The 20,725-nt window shown below is 37.8% G+C and overlaps 1 protein-coding gene across 1 annotated transcript in view; it reads right to left on the reverse strand.

Annotated features, from left to right (window-relative positions):
• Positions 1-205: 205 nt before the first annotated feature.
• The window catches only part of DCP1B (decapping mRNA 1B), a 44,379-nt gene continuing 23,859 nt past the window's right edge, over positions 206-20,725 (reverse strand). Inside the window, exons 5-9 of the mRNA XM_032187956.1 lie at positions 18,930-19,065; positions 11,487-11,615; positions 9,896-10,735; positions 3,111-3,353; positions 206-1,270 (exon numbers count right to left, since the gene is read on the reverse strand). Coding sequence (XP_032043847.1) covers positions 1,190-1,270; positions 3,111-3,353; positions 9,896-10,735; positions 11,487-11,615; positions 18,930-19,065 — 1,429 coding nt within the window. The 3' untranslated portion in view covers positions 206-1,189. The remainder of the gene's footprint in view (positions 1,271-3,110; positions 3,354-9,895; positions 10,736-11,486; positions 11,616-18,929; positions 19,066-20,725) is intronic.

The raw sequence follows: 20,725 nt of genomic DNA on the forward strand, positions 1-20,725 counted from the left end.
TTTCTATGAGCTATTTCACGTAGCAAAAGTCTAGCGTTACTCATTTATGCATTACATGTCAGGCTCCCAGCACCCATAAAAGAAACATCTCAGCAACAACTTGGGGTTCCTAAACTGTAGTAAACTCACACTTCAGCAACAGATGTTAATAAGAACATAAAGAAATTCTTTCAGTCATTTATTCTAATTGATTTAAAATCTCATTAATGTCTCTTCTGCCAAGTGTAAAAACATTCCAGAGTCAAAGAAATACAAGTGATCCCAACAATTCTAAATATGTAGTCCATGGTACAATAAAATAAAATCACCACATTGGAGGGATTATCCATTTTATTTTCTTTAAAAATGGGTCAAAGAAATCACTGTGCTCCAGGAACGCGCTAAAAAATTAATAGGACTTTTACACCATGTAGTCTCCCCCTTAACAAAGTTGCACATTGCTTATAATAATACAGATTGGATCTAGAATAGTAGAAACATGAATCCAGTGCCCTCCCCAAGTTACGCTGATAGCAAGTACATTCACAAACAAAACCCTCCCCCCAATTCTTTAAAACACCTGCAGAGTCCCATTTCTATGGCTAGCTAAAAATACTCTTGTTAAAATAGAAAAAGATTTTTCTACAAAAATTTGGGGAAAAGTCATGACATTTCTTCTAAATTGCTCTGCAGACAACTAAGTACGATGACCTAACAGTTTACCTACGACTTTCAGTTCCAGAATTTCACCAGCATTTTCACTTCCCTAAAAATAGTCCAACATTGCCACCATGTGGTCAGAAACGGGCATAGTTCATTGTGAAAGCGGCGTACGACTTCTCGGAGAAAAATCATGTCAAATACCTTGTCAGTAAGTGACCACGCTATAAGTAAAAAAAGGAAAGTGAATTCTGAGAACAGGGACTTTATGCAGGAAAACCAATCCTAACCATGGGACACTATAAGAAAAATAATTTAAGATATTTTTTGATTAAGTCTTCAGCATTGCGACTCTCTCCTCCCTGAAGGCACAATCCGTTTCTGCCCACTTCTTTCTCAGTACAGCATGTACCTGCCAACAAGCAAAATCTATGTGTATGCAAAGTGCCTAAGACCACTCGTTTCTTTAAACATAGCATCACTCGAAAATTTTGAAACCTTTTTCCTGGGAGTCAGGAAATAATAGAAATTTAATTTAAAAAATCTTCTTTCACATAGACTTCTTCATTGCCGCCTTTCTCACACTGAAGAGATATGCTTCATAAATAATATTTAAGAAGTTGTCATCGTTCTGAAAAGCAAAACACAATTGTTACTGCAAGGCAGACATCCCCGAGTATAGTTTTTTTTTTTTTCCCTCTAGTTTTATGTACAGAACGCCTTTCAACCTTGCTCTGTCTTAAGAAGTGAGTAATAGGAAGTCTATTTCCTTTACCAAAAATATATATATGTACTATTTCCGAGACTTTGAGGAGCTGCATGGGAATATAAATTCTGTCGTGGCAAGCATGAATATCTCTACAGATATTCAGTAGTAACGAATACACAGAAAGCAGACATTCCGAACTCTCAGTGGATTTGAGTATACTATTCTTGCATGATATTGCAGTGATTATACAACCCTCTAATTTCTTCTCTTTCTTTCATTTACCTAGGAATTTCCTTAAGTAGTTTCCCCCATTAATTCAGTGATAATTCCAAATACATCTGAAGGAACAGTGAAACACCCTGAAATCCTACCCGAGCCAATCCTTGCACCTTGTTTAGCTCTTTTAGACTTAACACTCCTAACTGATGCTGCTCCTTTTGCTCTGATGCTTAACTTTTTCCTTCTGAAGATCATTTTGCAAGAACTGGTCAACTCACATTAAGAGAGAAAGTCTTATGTAGCTTACATAAATATATGAAGATGACTAAAATCAAGATACCCCTTGAAGAAAATCATGAGCATCTGAGATTGTAGTTTTATATAACCAAAAATAACAGCTAAGCAACTGGCAATCAGCATCACAGTTTTAAACTTTAAGTAATTTCCAGGTAATGCAGTTAATCCTAACTATTATCAAGAACAGCAGGATCAAATATACATTTCGCAAATACAGTTTCAGAATGCAGAATCTAAGTTTTCTTGACTAATTTTTTTTTAACTTTATATATGGTTTTCCTACTATCCAGATATTTTTAGTATGTAAAGACAGGATAACGTGATATTTTTGGTTTTTAATCGCAAACTAAAAACACAGGAGAAAATGAGAAAAAACTTTAATTTTTTAAAGCTGCTATTTTCTTTCTGGGTCTGTAATTTAAACTGCATTTTAAGCGAGACAAATCAGAATTCCAGTAAAGACTTTTATGTTAATGCCAAGCCATATAGGCACAGCTTTGGCCTACAAGTTGGACCCTTAAACCTGTGTCTCTATTCATTATGTGTTATAGCCAGTTCTTTAGCTATACAGTCTCTCCTCAACCTCTGCTCTTCAGGTATTCGTCTCAGAGCAAGTCACAGAAAAAAATAAACCATAATCATTCATACCATCTCAGAGCAGTAACAATTGTCTCCTATATGTTGACATGTTTTGTTGGATTTGAACCTGAGTAAGTGCAGCAAGAGGAATTTCAGTGTTTGAAGTAGAGGATTATACCGAGTAGACTGAACTAGTATATTTTTAGGTTATCTAACCCATATTTTGAAGTTGCTCACACTTCCCATCTTAGTTTCTCTCACTGCTAAAATGCATCTCTGAAGTATCTGGCAGCTAGAATAATCACCCTTTATTTATCCTTAGCTAAAAATGTAACAGGTCTCTCTCTGGCTCATAGGCCAGCCTTATGAAGCTTTCAGTCACTTTTATTCTTTTCCTTCAAATTTATTATCTTTCGTGATCCCCAAACTACATTCATTAATCAAAATGCAGTTAAGCCAGCAGTGTGCAAAGAGAGGTTACTACCTCCCCTGTATATGTCATAGTGCTCCATTAACGCATAGCCCTAAGTAGCACAACTCCCAGCAGATCTTTTAATTATCCATTTAGCCTCTAGACAGATGGATGCAACTGATTAGGTGTCCAGGTGCTTACAGCAAAATAGGAATAAGGATTTAAAGCAAAGCAGAAGAATTCTTGGCATTTTACCTGGATCAGGTGTAAAAGTGTTTCTTGCAGCTGTATCTTTGTCATTGAGTTGACCACAGCTGGCTCTGGGGTTTGCAGTGGCAGGAGAAGGCTGGCTGAGCTCGCAGCAGGTTCTTGGTTTGATGCTGCTAACCGCCCACTTTCATTTGCTTTTGCTGGAGTAGGTGTGGACTGAGTGAACACCATTGGGGACATCAACAAGGTAGGAGTCACAGTGGCAGGAATGCGCTGAGGTGAGATTACCTGTCCATATAAAAATCAAGTAATCAATTAACTTATCTAATTAATTTCAAAGGAATTAAGATGATTAAAACTGCAACAGGTACAGAAATTGCTGGAGATTGGTCCAGTTACATGAAACTCTTGTTCAGGACCCCTATATGGTCCATTTCCCAATTAAAAGGTCTTCCATCCAACTGGCAGTAAAATGTAATAATGGATTCAAATATGATACAGTCTGATAAGGCAAATAATCTGTGTACAGGAGCAGACTGTGTACAGAAATCAGACTATTAAATAATCACCATTCTTAGAAAATGTAGACGTAAAGTTTTCCACATAGGAACAGTAAGTCCTTAAGTTTGATCTTCGAGAATATGCTTGCCTACATACAAATGCCAATATTAAAGACTAATCTTTGTAACCAGTATTGGAAAACATTCGCAAACTGTAATTTTCCGATTAGCTTTTATATGTGGATACACACATATGTATGTACATACAAGCACAAGTATATACACACAAACACACATTCACATGTCCTCCTTTTATATAAGGAGAGTGGAAAAGAAAAGAGGTGAGTGATTTATGAGAGCTGCAGTTAGCTGGTGGCACTGTCAGAAACAAAACTGACTCCTAACCAACATTCAGCTCAGAAAGTCAAAAAGGCCCTAAAAGAGAAGGAAAACCCAGATGCTGCTGTAGTTCTGCAAGTTCTCTCTGCATCATATCCATGCCAACCTGCAAATATAGGTGTCAAAGAATTTTTATGTTTAAATTCTGCGATACATCTTGCAACTCTAAAACATGCAGGACTGATCAATAGTAGCAGATATAATATATGACATAACAAAGTTTATTCACTAAGTTTGCAGACGTTGGAGCTTTCTGCATGTAACTAGTAATAAATCCTAACCTTATCAGCCATCTCCTCAGTATTCAAGTACCAAATCTTTTTTTTTGTTGTTGTTTTGTTTTTGTTTTTGTTCCAAAGAACAAAAGGTACAAAGAAATTCCACCATGCTTGGAATTGAAGCATGATTTATTGCTGCTCCATGAAGGTAAAAGCCTATAGAAGCACTCCACTTTGTGTCTGGGGTTCCAAACAAACAAACAAAAAAATTAAAAGGAAATAGATCTGAGGTTGATTTCCTAGTAAGGTAAAACAATGTAGTTCAATATTAAAAAACATTTTTTTTGGGGTAGCTCTTCTTACCCCTAGTTGAATGCTCTACACAAGATGTTTCTGAATAATATCAGTTTGGCTGCAATATAAAAGATATAGAAAGAATCAATGAGATCTCATGTTCATTTAATGTTCAATTTAAATTAAAGGAAGCAAAAAGACTAGGGGCCTGGAAAGACTCATGTATATAGAAAGCACGTAATAAGCACCTTATGCAAAAATCTTCAATACTCTTTTGAAGTAAGCATTTTTTCTCAAATACACAGTACTACTTAGAAATGAAACTCTCTACCCACAGCTTTTTTTCTACCCCATAACACGCGATCACAAGCGAAATCATCAAGTCCGCCTTTCAAGTTCCTGAATAAGATACTCCTAACTTATTGCAGGTTTACTTCCAAAACAGTAAGGTACTATGCATGTTTGTGCACCTATGCTTCAAAACCAACGTTCATTTTAAAGGAAAACCATCACAAGTCCACAGGGACATGCTTCCACAGAGCAAGACCTTGAGGCTGTGCACGCACGTTTTCCTGGAAAAGTACCTGTGGAAGACTGGCTGCTTCCAGACACCGCAACACTTCTGATCTGCTCATCCGTGCCACTCATGTAACTCCTCTTTAATTTACCTCAAGTGAAACTGGCAGGGTTAGCTTAAACCAGCTGATTTTTCCTAATGGGATTTAAAGAATGCATATACATACTGCCCTGCAAGGGTAGGAACCTCCAGCAAAGGAGCGGTGCTGAACAGCTGGAGGAGATAGTCCTAAATCATAGTCCTAAACAGTCTCACTAGCATAAGACAGAGCCTATGTCCTATGTTTTAGGACAGACTATGTCAAGACCTAAATGACACGTCCTTTGAAATCAAAGGACACTTCTCTCTAGTCTGAGAAATATAAACAAAACCTGAGACAAACCACGTTCTTAGTACTAAATGGTTACTACTGTCAAACACACGTCTGTTAAACCACAACACATATATCAAATATTATTTGCTTTTCCTGGATAAAACCAGCTTTTTGGTAGAACTTGCCAACCATATGGAAGCTATATGGAATAAGCAATATTGCCATCTACTGGTGACACAGCTAATGTCTACAGGTTACTGCAATACTTCAGCGTTTGCCTCAGGAGACAAATAGAAAATACAGGCATTTTTTCAGTGCATACTGTTTGGTTTCGTGTTCAAACATTAAAAGGTACTTTTTTTTTTTTTTTTTTTTTTTCCTAAGACATTGTGCTCAAAGCTTCTGCCATTTAACAAATTCTTACATAAACAGGATGGTTGCTTTTTAAAACACAAGGGCAAAATTTCAGTTCAGATTCAGAGTTCAGATCACCTTCAGTCACTGGGCCAACTGATGCCCATGAGGAAACGTGGGACGCTAGAGTGACACTACAAGTGTAATTCCTATAGCAGCAAGCTCTTGCTGCAAGCACTGCAAATGCTCTGTAGGGGCATGTGGCCTTCAAACCAATCTTTCAGCTTTGAGGAATTTCCCACGAGACGTAACAGCCCTTCCAAAACAGTGCTGATCGCCTTCTTTCTCACAGAATTTAACCCGAGCTGCTTGTGGGCTGCAGCCTCCCTGGATTGCTTCCAGCTTTATCAGGTCAATACTGGAATCCCTGAGTCACTAATAACAGCGTAGCAGTCTGCCACCAGTCCTGCAGCAATGAAAACCGTGCAGGGTAATTGTTGCAGCACATACTATACCTTCTCTGAAGCACAAATGCTCGCTAGGATCTGTTTGATATTCTTCATGGCTGCAGGCAGCTAGACAACATTAGAGCTGACAAATTCCCCTAATGCCATGACCTAAGAAATGCATGGATCTCCTGGAATGGAGTCTGGGGCCTGGTGCTGCTTCCTACACGTGCACAATGCCAGCTGCATTAGGCGCTCCTCTGGACCATCAGCACCCAGTGGATGCTGTGGGCCTCTCACTCATTGTAGTGCCATCATTTAGAGCATTTAATCTCGGAATGGTTCAGGAACTTTAAATAAAGCTGCCATTAAAATGCAGCTGGCTATAATGCTAATGTTAACATTGCTTTGTCTCTCCCAAGTATAATCCAGACAATTTTTATTGATGCTTAACTACAGAATCTTAAATTACTTTTCACGACAAGTTTAACACAGCTACTGTATTCCTCCTGTACACGTTTATAATCTCATGATGAAACAGCAGTTAAAATAATAGGTATCTTTGATACGAGCATCGTATCATTAGCTACTATGTACCAGACACTTGTTCAGAGCATGTAAGATACTAAGTAGAAAACACATTTTTGATGGAAAATGCTCCAAGAAATGAGGTAAGTGGCAAGCAATGTAAGTGGTAAGCGATATAAGTGGCCTTGTGAAGAAAAGATAGATTTGTGTCAAGGTTATTGCAAGCATTTTTAAAACTGTAATTCCGATTAACATAAACTCTTAAGCATGCATATATCTATAATCAGGATAACTTATGCTTAGTATTAAGCACACGTTTAAAAGCCTATTGCAGATTAATGCTTTTTTATTGCATCCTCAGCACACGTTACTCATCATCTGCAAAAGGAATACTTCTCAGAATAGGACTGGCACCAGACTGAATGCTTCCGAGTATTATTCCTTAGTTTGCTTTTTTTGTTGTGTGGTTGTGGTTTTTATTTTTTGTGACTGGTCTCTTCCTCTCCACGTGGGAGATCACAGTTCTTATACCAGATGGAGATGCAGAAGCCAATTTAAAATTGGACTTGTAATGTGTCAATTGTGCAGAAGACTATTGCTTTAATTTTCTTAGCACTGCTGATGGATCTGGGATGTTCCTTTAATGTGATTTTTCCAAATAACAAAGACACAGTCCAGATACATTTCTATTCCTGTCATACTTTTTAGAATTTGCTTTTTCTGTATGCTAAATTACAGTAAAAGATGCAATACCAAAAGATAATTACAGAGAACAAACCTTTTGCTGCATTTGTCATCAGAATTTGCTTTGATCAATTTTGCATGAGCATGTGTGGATATATTTGTGCCAACTCAATTTCACTCAAATGTCTGTCTGCAGGCACGGCAGCACTTAAAGCCTCCGGTCTACAGCAAAGATGTAATTATAAAAAGATTAATGTTGGTTTTAAAAGTTTCAAATTTTTATCTTTTTTTTTTTTTCTTCTTTCTTATGGCTAATTCATTGGATTCTACAGAAATAAAGACTCATTCCTTCATTTCCAGGTTTTTGTTTTGCTTTGGGGGTGGGTGTATTCCTTCCAGATTGCCAAGCTTTAGGTGTCCTAAACAATGCTTAGTCACACGTTCATGATTTTTATTCTATGTGTTAAGTCTTACAAATAAAGCTAAATATGTCAAAAAAACTGCATCTAATACAGTTTTATAGCAGCTGTATCTGTGTCTGTAAAGTCACTCCAAGGCAATGTCAATCTTTTTGGTGAGCTCACAGCCTTGAAAAAGGGGGACTAAGAATCTCTTTAGTTTTATTTACTTGTTTGTTTGCTTGTTGGTTTTTTTTGTTTGTTTGTTTGTTTTTCTGTTTTGTATGTGTTAAAGCAAAATTGCAGCAATAATCCCAGTGGATGATGCTTCTTCCAGTGAAAATTGTTCTCTTCTCTCAACCTATTGTTCTATTTATACTCGAGCAGTAAATCTATTGGAATTGCATTATCAGTCAGATCGCCAATTCCCTTTCCATACTGCAACTAATGCTGGAATCAGTTTCTTTTTCAAATATACACAAAGTCATTAACCTCATCAGCATCAGTATGGATTTTTCATTCAAAAGTACATCAAGATTTCTGCCACTTTTTATTCTGCATACTGGTTTATAGCCTGGCAATTGCCTCACTGCACTTTTTCCTCCTAACTAGGAACGTCTTATGTCTCCATGTTATACATATTTATCAGTGAATCAGAAAATTCCTTTCACTTATAGCAGGTAAGCTCCATTCCCCATGAAAACAGTACATTATTGTGACTCTGGATCCTCTTTCTATTCATTAGCACTCCACTGGAAAGTCAGATTACCATCTGTGAGCAACCAATCCTGAATAATTTTAGTGACTAAACCACAAGATACTCTTTCACACAGATTCAATATCATCAACTAGTTTAATTAAAGAATAAAAATAGTGATAACTATTTGCTTTATCAAATTCATTTTCCCTTGACATCTCCCGTGGAATTAGAAATCTTGACCTGTCAGTGTTTGTGCTCATGTGGCCCTTAATTGTTAAATGGCCATTTCAGCCTCCTCAGGTGTAGAATAACTTTCTAGGAGTAAGGAGGATATTAGGAGCAAGCTGACTGAAGCATTTCGTAGTTTTTCATTTCTCAGTAACAGCAGAAGAACAGCTTTTGAATTTTATGCTGAAAAGATGAATAGCTTGTCGTTTGGGTAAGTAACTTAAAGACTGCTTTACAATGTCAGACTCCAACACAACATAATGCTTGTGGATAGTCTTCTGCAATAAAAGAACTTTAAAGGGGCTTGGATGTTCATCCCCCCAAAAGACACAGGAAGACATTCAACTGTGGAAGCTCCTACAAAGAATGAAATGGTAAACAAAGATGTTAGTTGTCTAAGATGGAGGACTTTGGAATCGCATTTGAGGTTCTCCTGAAGAATAGAAATATGTACTCATTTGAGACACAATCTCTGGACATATCCTGATTTTTCTGTGACACCAATCTTAGGATCACAATCAACAAAATCCAGGGTTTTGGTTTTTTTTTTTTTTTTGGAAGACATTCAGATACAAAGCAACTTTTCAAAACAATATCAAGTGGAAAAACAAAACTACTGAATAACCTGGAGTAGTTGTTATGGTACAAGATAATTCAGCAATATAAAAATACTTTCTAACAGCAGTTTTTTGAAGTAAGTGTCCTTTTACCAACTGGCATACAAAGAAAAACATACCTGCACAGAAAAGTTTGACTAATTTTCTAAGAAAAAACATTCTTAAACCCAAAATATTACACTCAATTACCAGCAGTTACTCACAACAGCCTGAGACAAAGTATGGCAACTGAAAACTAAGCAACTTTTCTAAACATGTCTGGAAAAAAAGCACACACACACACACACAAAAACAAACAAACAGCAAACAGGACTGCAGTATTTTTGGTCATTAGTGATGTACAACAGACATACCCCTTGGTATTTGCAATAACTTACAATTAGTGAATCAGAACTTGATGTTGTTCTTAAATTGTCACTTGCAAAGTGAAAAATGCATGTAAGACAGCAAAATTTAGTAAGGCAGAAACATGAATATACTGGCCAAAAGAAACAGAGAATAGCCTTATAATGTTCAAGTTTACAAAATTGCCTTTTTTTTTTTTTTTTTTTTAAATCTGAACTTGCTAACTTACCTGAAAGAGAGAGTTCTGTTTTTCTGTAACTGGTGCCTTTTCTATCCAAGAATCCAGTGGTTTCAGTGTATTGCTGTTCTGAGTAACAACAGGAAACTTAGCTGCCAACGTTGGTCTGCTGGAGACATGCAACTGCTGTTCTTGTTGCACTATCTGGAGCTTTTTCAATAGCTCTTGAGGTGATATCACCCCAGAATTGGCTGACTGATTGCCAGAGAGAGAAATTGGCTGTCTAGGAAGTTTGGGCTGTTCTTTACCAAGTGTCTGAGACTCTAAAGTCTGACCTGGCAGGGTGCCATTGAAATATACCAAAGGTGGCTGGGTCATATTATTTATCTGTGCTGCTGGTGCTCCAACAGTAGCAGGAGTCCTGCTGAACACAGAAGCTGTTGAGTTCACAGATCCTGTTGCACTGGGATCCATTTTCGTCACTGAACCTGACTGACCCTGCAATTTCTGTAATAAACTCTGAGTACCAGCAGCATCCTGTACTACATGAGATGTTGCAATACCACGAGAAGTCACAGGTTGGAAAAGTCCTGTGAAAGTCTCACCCACAGGGTGGATATTGCCATTTTCACAGAGTCGGTTCTCAGGAAACTCAGCAAGTGGGTGAAGGTCTGTCCCACGCACCATAAGCTTCTGAATGGCAGGGCAAAGCTGTTTCTCTGCACAAGGAGAATGTCTGCTAGGTTCTTCGTAGGAGAGCGAACGTACCACACCCTGCCTGACAGGAAGGTTCTCTTGATGCTGTTTATTAAGAGGTTCTGAGACATCTGTTTTTTCTTGTTTTCCAAACAGCGCTGTCAGAGACAAGTGTTGTGGTTCAGGATCCACGTTCTGTGAGGGGACAAAGAAAAGAAGTAAACATAGTTGTCTCATGCATGAGAAGTCACATTAAGTGGTGACAATATTTAGCCAGCAGTACTCAAGGAAAAGCCAAGAAAACTGCTATGCTCTTTTCTCCCAAGGGAATTTTTAATAGTTCTGTCACATCATAAGGGCAAGAAAACAGTTGTCAAGCTGCTAATGTGGAAGAAAACCAATGAATCTGAAAGATAGCAGTGGTTTCACTTTAAATACCATGAAAGAGCATCTTTCCTTTCAGTCATCCATACAATATTAATAAGAGACAAAAATCTCCCCTTGTGCAAAGTAGGGCCACTCTTAACGCATCTCCCTCTCACAGTTGACTGAATTCAGCTTTTAGGATTTTGCAACGTGATGCAGTTTGAAGATATATCAAAAGATTTTATTTAGATTACCTGAACTCCCTTGAAGGCAAAGAACACAAAAAATGTGGTTCAGCAATTGACCAGACCAGCTTGGGATCAAAGCAGCACCCCAACATTGAAAGACTAGTGTTTTTTCTGTTGCATGAGGACAGTCGATCTGTAATTTAAGTGCTTCCACATCACATGGTGGGGATGGGAGCAGATTTATAAAGACAGATTTGCTTTGCATTAAAAAAAAATTCCTTACTGTGGTTTCACCTCAAGTTCTTGCACTGACCTCCCAACCTAAGTAAGTATTCCTAGTTCACTACATGATTACAGCGACACTGGTCAGAAGACAATGCAAAACGCTTCACCTTGCTTTGCTGAGATACTCGTTGATGCTGATTTTCACTAGGCTTCACAGGAATTGGTTTGATTAGGTTGGGGTTGTTACAGATTGCAGAAGAGCTGGTTATTTGTTTTGGCTCTGAACAGGTCTTGCACTGAAACAGAAAAGAAGGATTTTCTAGTTAAGTACGAGAGTATTTTTTCCCTTAGTTTTCCACCATAGTAAAATCCAGACATGGTTAGATAGTCACTAACCAAAAATAACAGTTGTAGCACTGACTATGAAGTGTTATGCTATTGAAATAACCACATCTACAAGCTAATTTTCTAAAACCACAAAGCATATGTAAAAATAAACACTTGATTCCAAGATTTTCTGAGTACGAGGCTTCCCTTTAATTTAAATCTCAGTTCTCATCTTTTGCTTTTCCTGCACTTAACATAAAATCAATCTGACACCTCAGAAACCAAGCAACCAGGCATGCTTTTCCTGCATCAGTAGTCAGCTGGTCCTTCAACAGCCTTAAGTAGTTTAGCTACATGAAGTATTTATGTGCACTCGAAGAACGTTTAAAACGCTTTTTACTAAAAACTGAAATTCTAACTCAAACTCTTCTACATAAACATTCCACAATGCGGGAACTTGCATACCCACACAGAACAATAATTACAGAGTTAATTAAGTGGCCAAATTGGTATGTTACCTTATTATACATGACAGGATTAAAAACTGTGTTTATAAAGTGATGGGCAGGCAGAGACAGATGACTAAAAGAAGTCAGGGACACGGAATGACTGCTGTATGAAGAGAGAAGGGCATAATTTAATTCAGAAAGAATGTGCACAAAACACTGTATGAAAGAGAAATGAAATAGGAAAAGATGACTAAATCCTATTTACACTGTAGCAAAATTAAGGATATAGTCAATGAAACTAGAAACCAATGGGTATACAAGGAGTGCTAAAGTCAGTAGAAAAGAAATAGTGTGCTGGAAGTTGTTGCTGTTAGGTATGACCAAAACCAAGAAATGGAGAAGACCTCCTTTTTAAAAGAGCTACTTAACAAAAAGTTAATACTATTTAGCAAGAACATTCACTGTTAAGTAACTGAATTTGTTGGGCTCAAAATTTTATGCGTTGGGACTAATGACTGGATAAGGCATGAGCAGTTCCAGTTTCAGAGCCCTTCCAGCTAAGAGCCCCATCCTGTGCATCACTGAACTCTGCTACCATTTGGATACACAGCAGAGCCACTGCTGTCTGGATATAAAAACAGCAGTGTCCTCTCCAGAACCTTCCGAGAAAAAATTCTTAAGATTCAAATATATTAGGAGAGAAAATAATTATTTCCTCTATCCCCCCAAACATATCAAACTTACTGTTAAATCCATTCCTAATATGTACCACAACAAAAATACACACTGGTTCCAGGACTGTTCAGTAAAACCAACGCTGAGTCCTTGAAGGGACTCAAGGGGCACTGTCCTGACAAGGTACTGCGGAGGTGCTCAATGCCTTTTTGCACCATTTGTCCTCAGGAATCCCAGGCCCTTGAGGCTGGTGGGAAAGTTTGGAGTGATGAAGACTTACCCTCAGCACTGGAAGATCAGGTTAGGAAGCATGTAGGAAAAAAAAAGACACAAGTCCACAGAACCTGTAGACCTGTAGGAATGCACCCTGAGAGGTGAGCTCATTGTGAGACTACTCTTGATTAGTTTTGAAAGGTAATGGTAGCTGAGGGAGGTTCCCAAGGACTGGAAGAAAGCAAGTAGCACTCCTGTCTTCAAGGAAGGGAAAGAAAAAGAATTTGGGGAACTTCAGGCCAGTTTTCCTCACCTGAATACCTGGGAAGTTGACGGAGCAAATCCTCCTGGTAGACATTTATAACAAACATGTTAAGGACAATAAAGTGTTTGGCATTAGCCAGCATGGATTTAGAAAGGGGAGGTCATGTCTGATAAACCTGATAGCCTTCTACAGTGAGATGGACTGGCTCAGTGGATGATGGAAGAGCAGTGGATATTGTTTATCTTGACTTTGGCAAAGCCTTCAGCGCTATCTCCCATAATGCACTCCAAGAAAAAATGATAAAATGCAGGTTAGATAACTGGAAAGTGAGGTGGACTGAAAACTGTCTGGTCTACTGGACTCAAGATGTGTTTGACATGAAGCCCGACTGGAGGCCAGTTGCTACCATGTATCCGAGAACTTGATCCTTGGGTCCATACTGTTTAACATCATTAATGACCTAACTGATGGCAGAGAGGAGGCTCGTAGAGGACATAAAATGGGAACATGTAGTTGATAGACCAGATGGTTGTGCTGCCATTCACAGGAACATCATGAATTTCAACAAAAGGAAACCAAGCAGGAATAACTGTATGCATCAGCACAGGATGGGCCTGACTGAAAAGCAGTCTTTCAGGAATGTACCCAAGGCCCTTGCCAGAGAAGTCAAACAAGCCAGCAAAAGAAAGCCAGCTGCATTCTGGGCTGCATTAAGCATGCCACCCTGAGAGAGCTGGGACTGCTTAGCATCCAGGTGAGAAGACTCAGGGTATATTACTGTGAACAAAATACCTGATGGGAGGCTGTAAAGACAGCCAAGCCAGGCACTTCTGTCCACTGAAGAGGCAATAGACAAACACAGAACATACAAAATTCTGTTTAAACTTAAGAAAAAAAACTTTACTGTAAGGATGTTCAAATACTAAAACAGATGGCCCATAGAGGTTGTGGAGTCTCTGTCCATGGAGATACTCAACACCTGAATTACCATGGATCTGGACAACCTGCTATAGCTGATACTGCTTTAATGCAACGGCGCTGGACAACACTGTCTCCACAAGTCCCTTCCAACCTCAGCGATTATGCCAGTCTCTGCCCAAAAATCATTTTGTGGGTGTTTGAAGTCACAGACTTCTGCAATGAATTTGATTCAAATGTTGCTTTTAGAAATAACTATAACACATGCACCAGACAACCGTGCCACAGGGTGGTCTGCTTTTTAATCTGAGTAAAAACCAAGCACCTGTATCTTCTTGACAGCTGTACCCTTACTGCATAACGCAAGAAACAACTTTTTTTTTTTTTTTTTGGAAAAAAAGAGTAAAAAGTACTGACTTTGCCAGCAATGCAAAACTGAATTTCAGTTAATACAAAATTGCATATCAAGTGCTTCTTCATGGCTAATCTGAGTAGACTGCATTCAACATGCAAATCTATTTAAACTCAGCTACATTTTTCCGCTCTCCGGAAAAAAATCCAATAAAGTATTTTCTTAGGTTCTTGGTTCTTCAGAGCATACATGTTGTTATCCCTGAATCTGAAGAACTATTTTTCCCCTTCAACCTTTATTTTATCATTATTTCTAGGCAGTTCACAAGGACTCACAACAATTTCAACCTTAGTATTGAGCTTTGAGCAACTCATCAACTTTTTATTTTTATTTTTAAATACACTAGGACAAAAGACTGAATTATCCTTAAATCACTTTCTAACCTCACTGTCTCAGTCAATTTCTGACTGGTGACTTTTGTTGTCTCTTACTGTTGTCACTTAATGACAGATAGGCATCTTACCTAGTTAATTATCAGATGAAAGTTTTTTCATACTTCAAATTAAGTGCTTCCTGTAGCCACTATTTGACCTATATTAAAACAAATGGAGATAATTTTCTTTTTTTTTTTTTTTTTTTAGTTCACACACAGCCTAACTCATTATGTTGTTACATAGGACAAACACACACTTAGTAAGATTAAATCTTTTCTCTCCCGAATTGTTCTTTTTCTACAGGATGCTGCCTTTTCTTCAATATGCCTCCTTCTCAGTGATATTTTCCAGCATAGCTTTTTGGGGAAAAATCATATAAAGACATATTTAAACTTCTTCAACATGACAGATAACATACTCTTGTATATTTCATTATGAGTTCAGCAGAATTTAAATAAATGCATTAGGACCTCATTTCTCTAGGGTATTTTAATAGGCTGAATTCTTCAGAAACCACGAGTACTTTAGACGCCACTGCCATACTTTACAGGATGTCAGACCTAAAGGAATACAACTGAGGAAAGGAGTAGTAGAGTTCAACATTTATCACCATTAAGAACATTTTTTAGGATTAAATTCCTCAGCAAAATGAAAAAATACTAACTATACACAAAAATGTACAATGAATGACTTGAATCTGACTTGGTATCATTCCCATGATTTGCTAACATGACTAACAGGCTGGCATCTGATATAGGGATGCATACTGAAGAACAGTACACACAAACACTGTGCTGATTTCAAAGGAATCTGTAGCTATTAGAGCTTAAAATAGAAGGTCATTTTGGCACACTAGTAGCATGGCCTAGCTGATGAATAAATTAGGCAGCAAGATATTTTAGCCATTGTTGCATGGACAGGTAAGGAAAGGTATCATCTACCATCATCATCAACAAACACCAAAAAGCAGTATGAAAGAAATGTCAATATGTTCTTTAGTCCTAGAACCAGCAGAGTACTGATCAGCTAAAATACTTGGTGATTACTACATCTTGCTTCACAGTTCAGTCCTTCAGTCACGTACCTTGTTCAAAGCTATGCTTCTACAAAGGATGCATAAGAAATTAAAAGGTTTTAAGATCAAGTGAAAGAAAGGCTAAGCAGTATTTGAAAGACACATGTGAAGAACATTCATCAAAATGAACAAAACACCACTGAGGATGTTTTAGGCAAGTCTGGTATAGTCAGAGACATTTAAGGCAAACAGCTGTTCTATGTTGTAAGATTTCACAGTCCACCTGTACAATATGCTCAAGCTGAATGGGATGTTGCCAAAAGGAAGGACAACGGACAAGCATGGGACCTGAGCAGTGCAGATTTCCTGACAGAAATTCCACATCATATCCTCATGTCATGCTCTGTAGGAGAAACCTGACTGAGAAACGTGAGTTGCAAAGACCTATCAGGTACAAAAAAAGCCCTGATATGAGAAAAGAAGGTTGGCCAATACTTGATAGAACTTAGTAGAGCTTAATAGACGGATGGTTGTGTTGAAAGCAACACAGAGAACTTCAAAGCTGCTTGAATTCAAACACAGTTAAGCAGCCCTGGAAATGTGGGATTTCAATCTAGGCAATCTAAAGGAGCCACAAGAAAACATTATTGTGCCTTTTCATTTGTCTGTTCAAAGTGCTCTCTAAAACAGACACTGAAGAGGACAGCAACCACCTCAAAGCAAGCAGTAGCAGAAAGGATTTCCAGAGCCCTGCTTAAGTGAGACATCCAGACAAAATTCAGACTGTACAAGAACAGCAGCACACGGTCTGTGTCATCCAGCCAGAGTATGGCACAGTGCCCTCAAGAAAGAGTGTCCTCCTGGGGAGGTGATAAGGTACTATCCAGTCTTTCATACAGTTAACAAATCAAAATCTATGAGGACACCTGCCATCTTAGATACTATATTTCTGTTCAAGCAGGGCAGTACCACTGGAACTTTTTGCTTGAAGACAGTGAAAAAGCAGTCAACAGAAATAAACGTCCAGAGGCCATGTGTGCCCTATCAGAAATGATGTTCTTATCAAATGTCTGTGTGTCTTCAGTAATGAAGCAGGAAGCTTCAGTTACTCTGGTCTTATCAACGAGGCAAAGGATGTCCCCCTAATACAACCTCTAATAGATCAAAGGACAGTGCATTAAATGGGTGATCATTAATGGACTTATCCTAGGACTTGCTAGTTGAGCAGAATCCCTTAGATGCTTCAAAGTTGACGTTCTTATTTTATGGTTCACAACATTTTAAAATATCTTATTTTATGAAGCCACACAGAATTGGAAAAGGAGAACAACATAATTCATAACTGATTTCAACACGTTAGCAGTGTAAGTTGTAAGATGTGTGCTGGCAAGGAAATACGTGTTATAAAGCAGCCAAAAAGCACGATTGCTCTGAAACATATTGACATAAAATACAAAAATGGCTGTCATCGCCTTTATTTCTCATGCCCTTCCTAGTTTTGTGTTACCAACCAAACAAGAAAAAACACAAATCCAGTTCTTAAGAAGTCAGATACTCCTAGCACACATCCTGGACGAGAAGGAAGTTTTCCTGTTATTTCCTTAGCAATCACTCATATGCAGAAAGATTAAAGATGAGGTAAGAAGCAAATTTGCTAAAGATCTTATCTGCAGGAAAAAATAAAAAAATCAGAAAACTATTAAACAACAGACCTTCTAGAATCTTTTCCTCTGTTTTGATTTGCTATGTGTTCAGGTAGAAGTGGAAGATAACTTTTTAAAAATGTACTACATCCATCTCCTAGTATCTGAGGACAGCCTAATATTTTCCAGTTTTCCATTTATGGTGTTTTAGGGGTATTTAATGAAATTATTTTATGAAATGCTTAAGCAATCAAATCACACTCTTATTTCAAGACTTCATACTCGTCCAGTTTTAAAACATGACAATATACTAGGATTTGGAAGTATTTGTTGATTATGGTACATTAAACCTATTGCATTATTAGAGAAAATATGAAGGTCCTAGCTTTGAAAGAAGCTATACCAACATGAAAAAGGCATGCATTTCACCATAACTCAAATAGTTATTATCTTTCTGCGGGTCTTATTAGTAGCCACATTTCAAAAAAACTAACATTTTCCTCTCTTTAGATTGCTTAAGACATACGTATTTCTCGCTGCAAAACACTTATGTAAGGAGCTTTATTACTGCATGACAACACATATGAAATACAGGAAACAGCAGTAGGAACCTGCAGGCTCTGAAACAATCTGTAGCATATATATGAACAGTTAAAATTGTTAGACTTTTATTCCCTAAAGTAAAACATTTTTGATTGCTCAATAATACAGAACATTATTAGTCCATTAGTTACTTCTTTGTTTAGAAGCCTCAGAAGACCAAAGTAGCACATGGGTTGAAATCACGCTAGGTTTCAACCTTTTAATTTCCTTCTAGTAGTGTCTGAAGTAGATAACAACCACAACAAAAATGGTAATTTCTAAGCTCGATGTTTTCCCTAAGGTAAATTATTCGTGCAAACCACAGAAACTAGTAGCAGGTTTGAATACTTCGCCCCAAAAGAGGACACAACTTCTGGTACCACTCAATAAGCAATAAGCACAGGAGCCCTAAGAGTCAAAATGAAAGCCAATTTACACTTGTTCTTACCCCCTAGCCTCCAGCAAATAATCAATCACATACATGTTCTCCTTTCACAAGTTCTTATTGACAACATTCATATCTTTCGAATTTTTAGAAAATTCTGACAAAAAAAAAAAAAAAAAACTTTTTATACCTACCACTCCTTCACAAAATGACAATTACGCTGTCAGTTTCACTTTGAGTAAAATTATTTTACAAAAAATCTTTTATGTTCCAAAACATGACGCTAATTTTACTCAGGCTTTACAGTATCACCAAAAACAAATGCCCTCATTTTATAGATAGCAAATCTCACCTTGGTATACTCATCTTTGGCCTTGGTAAGCATCCTTAAGATATCCACTTCTTTGTTATTAGCAGAATTCATGATCATTGGGGACACTCCTGTTCCTGTGCCCTGCTGTGCTTTGAATTGTTCCTGCTGAGTTAGGCTGAAAGTAGGAGACAAGAGAAGAAAATACAAGACAAAAAAAAAAACAAAACAAAAAAAAACATAAAAACAAACCATAAAATATAAAAAGTTTAACTACAGCTACTTTACAATAATTAAAAAAACACAACACATTTTCACCCCCCAACTGTATTAACAAATAATAAACAAAATCTATTTGATACCTCTATCAAAGAATAATTTGACCAGGTATGAGAAACATTTTGCCCAATCTTGAATACTCCAGGTCATAGACTAAAATTTCCATTTCTCTGTCACAATTTCTATTCCCAGAAGAAGCAGAGAATTTGTAATGTTATTCATTTTGGCTGGTGGTGGAGGATGGCAAACACACACAAATCAGTCATTAACTACTAGCAAATGACCAATTTCCTGCCCCAGCTGTTTTATTATTATTGTAGAGTGCTGAGAATTTAAACACACGGCCAATTGGCTGAGCGACAGGTTCTGTGTGTTTTTTTCTTTAAATCTATATGCAACACTGCTATTATAAACCACTACACATGGTTTACAATAGCATGAACCCTCTGAAAACTAGTTTTTATTGTAGTAAATTACCAGTTTGAGAGTAGCTAATCACCACCAACTGCAACTTGAGCTAGTTAACTAAAATTAGCTGTCAAAAAAACTGGATTTCCTAGGGTTCATTGCTTATTTCTGTAAATTCATCCCCATCAATTATTTCTTGGGTCACAACCGACTCATTTTAGAGCTGCAGAGAATACTGCATAAACAACAAAAAACCCCAAACAAAACCCCACCATTGTCACAGTCTCTGTTTAACAATGTTTTGTCACTGCAAGATGAAAAGCAGCAGGTAATTCTTTAAAAAGAGATAGAGAGGAAACACAACTAACTTTCCATCCAGTAGTTTGTAACAAATCCAACCTGGATCATACTGGTAGAAGAGTTAAAGCACTTTGCTATGAATCAAGATGTGCGAGGACGAGACTTGGCTGGACTTGCACTGCAGGACATGTAAATGGGCACTTGGTACTTTAGCAATCAGAATTGATGTCGCTTCCTCAGCACGCTTCTGGCTACAGAAACGTTTGCTAAGCAGGCTATTAGGGCTGATGCAGACAACCTGAAAAGGAGAGATTCACAGCTCTGACTGTGCCTTTGCGCTGCACTCTGTTCGTACCTAATGCGGTTGGCTTGACATGCTCCCATGGCTTTTCTTGGGCTGGCAAAGACCTGGCCTGACATCATTGTTCCTCCTATCCCTTACAAGAATTGTGACACAATGGTTATGTCCAATCCTACATACCACAGACGGCTAGTAAATCTAACGTGCCCGTTCCTATCATGTCTCTTTACTATATCCTCCATATTATATCTCTGTAAAAATGTAGACTGTATATGTTGATAAAACCTGCAAGATTTCAGCTCCTTCGTCCTCCAAACAAACATAAAAACCTGCAGAATGTAGTCATAAGAAAGGAATCATTGCAAACAAGGCAGTTGTTAGAGCAAGCAGAGGGTAAAGCGGGATGATGCGCCCTTGATCCTGGACACGTGGAGAAAGCAGTGGCAGCGAAAAAAATATCCATGATAACGTTCATTAAAAAATTATCCATGGTGCTGTTAGATTAAAATACAGCTGAGAATGCAGTTTTCTATGAAACGTTAATCTCTGA

Source organism: Aythya fuligula, chromosome 1, assembly GCF_009819795.1.
Source record: "Aythya fuligula isolate bAytFul2 chromosome 1, bAytFul2.pri, whole genome shotgun sequence".
Classification (NCBI taxonomy): domain Eukaryota; kingdom Metazoa; phylum Chordata; class Aves; order Anseriformes; family Anatidae; genus Aythya; species Aythya fuligula.